This window comes from Excalfactoria chinensis, chromosome 7 (assembly GCF_039878825.1).
Source record: "Excalfactoria chinensis isolate bCotChi1 chromosome 7, bCotChi1.hap2, whole genome shotgun sequence".
NCBI lineage: Eukaryota > Metazoa > Chordata > Aves > Galliformes > Phasianidae > Excalfactoria > Excalfactoria chinensis.
This window is the reverse complement of record NC_092831.1, coordinates 19,554,563-19,556,441: the sequence shown is the minus strand read 5'-3', so window position 1 is coordinate 19,556,441 and position 1,879 is coordinate 19,554,563. Positions and strand designations below refer to the sequence as shown.

General features: G+C 65.8%; 1 protein-coding gene across 1 annotated transcript; it reads right to left on the bottom strand.

Annotated features, from left to right (window-relative positions):
- LOC140255166 (homeobox protein Hox-B1-like) lies at window positions 1-828 on the bottom strand. The gene is made up of 2 exons (XM_072342501.1): window positions 474-828; window positions 1-353 (listed from the first exon to the last, which is right to left on the bottom strand). The coding sequence occupies exons 1-2, from the start codon at window positions 826-828 to the stop codon at window positions 97-99; spliced, it is 612 nt and encodes a 203-aa protein (XP_072198602.1). The 3' UTR covers window positions 1-96.
- Window positions 829-1,879: the final 1,051 nt, after the last annotated feature.

Here is a 1,879-nt window from a genome sequence, read left to right as displayed (position 1 = left end):
TTATCCTCATCAATAGAACGGGTGTAGAGCAGCGGCGGTACAAAGAGGAGAGCGGTGCCGCCCGCAGCATCCCCGAGGAGCGCCGTGGCGGCGGGCTCAGGCGGTGCCGCCCGGGGCTGCCCGGGGCTTTGCGGTGGGGCCGGGCAGCGCTTCCCGCTCGCGTTTCTTCTGCTTCATGCGGCGGTTCTGGAACCACACCTTTACCTGGGCGTCGCGGAGGCGCAGCGAGCGGGCCACCTCGAGGCGGCGGGCCCGCGACAGGTAGCGGCTGAAGTGAAACTCCTTCTCCAGCTCCGTGAGCTGCCGGGTGCTGAAGCTGGCGCGCAGGGAGTAGGTGGGGGACGCCGCGCCGCCTGCAACGCCGAAAAACAGCGAGAAACAACGCGCTTCGGCTGGGGCACGGAGGGCCGGGGCAGGGGTCTGGGCAGAGGGAGCTGGAATGAGAGTGACCCGCGCGCCGCCGCCCCACTCACTTCTGCCTGGCGTGCTCCGCTTCATCCGCATCCACTCGAAGGCGCGGGGCTCCGCCGGGGCCGCACCTGGGGTCAGACAGCAGGAGCATGGCCGTTCGGGCTCCGGCGACGTCGAGCAGCCGCTTCTGGGGCAGAGGGAGGACTGCTGAGGACTGCCAGACGACTGCTGGCAGCCGGGAGCCGGGCCGGCCGCGCATCCCGCCGTCCCCCCACAGGCAGCCGACGGAGGATGCGCGGAGCTGGCCGGGGTGCCCCGCACTGGGAAGGCGTCGAGCCCCTGCCGGGGGTAGGGGGACGGCGGGGTCCCGTGACACAGCCCGGGCGGGAGGACGATGGGGAAAAAGCCCAGGTCCATGCCTGCGCGGACAACACCACACCCACCCCCGACGGGGCAATATTGCCCTGATATAGGGCCGGAGCGGAGGTACGTCCCGCCCCGCGGCCAATGGGAGCCCGATGGGGGCAACCCGCACTGGGTATCCCGGGAGCCGCCGGTGCCTGCCCGCTCCCTGCTGCCCGCGGTCGATGCGGGGGCAGCGCACTTTGAGCGCCCAGGCGTGACCCTACGACGTCATGGCCCTGGGACGGAGAGGTCGGCGCTGGGAGCCGGGTGGCCGTTCTCTTCTCAGCTCTTCTGGGACCACTCGGGATCCCACACTCGCCGGAGCCGCCGCTGCCTTCGGAGCTGCTCGCCGTGAGTTTGGAGGGGAACTCGCGCCTCCGCGCCGCCCGGATTTGTGTCCCTGTCCCCGGCACGTCTGTCCCCTCCCGGCCTGGGGGTGCACCCGCGTCTGTCCGCACCCGGGGGGGGAAATGCAGCACCTCCCGACGCTTAATGGCCTCTCTCCGTCAGATAAGTGCTCTGAGGGCTCTCCAAAGTGAATCCCCGGTCTCTCCGTGCTAATGGGCTTTCACTCTTCCCTTGGCAATTCGGCGTTGCTTACTGAGCGTTCACAGCTGGCACGGGAAGCTCACGGAGCAGCAGAACGGAGTGCGGCCAGTTGCACTGCCCAGCTAAACCTCCGGCTCACCCTCCTGCTTTTCCCCTCCCTGAATAGCAAGGAAGCGGGGCTGTGAGCCCTGGGCTCCGGCAATGATCACCCTTCCCTGACTGGCTGCTTGGGAGGCTGACCGTCAGTCTGACCTACCTGAACCTCTGCTTGGTTGCTGTTGGGTTTCATCCAACTCCTAAAACTGAAAGTTGTGTCAATGCAGTCCAGAAAGACAGAAGGCAGAGCACGCATGAACTTGGCTGACCTGGGACTGGACAGACGAGGAACAGAAGGAAGGGCTGCATTATGCAGTTTTGGCTTAGTTTCTCCTTTTCCTAAAACTTTTTCAGTTTTAGGAGGTGGCTGTGGAAAACTGGGAAATGCAGAAGTTGCAACTTGCCACAGAAATCTTTT

Excerpts from the sequence above, each read along its gene's own strand:
- LOC140255166 (XM_072342501.1), bottom strand. The coding sequence starts at position 828 with ATGGACCTGGGCTTTTTCCCCATCGTCCTCCCGCCCGGGCTGTGTCAC. Across the intron at positions 354-473 it reads GCGGAGCACGCCAGGCAGAA|GCGGCGCGGCGTCCCCCACC; the intron begins GTGAGTGGGGCG and ends TCGGCGTTGCAG.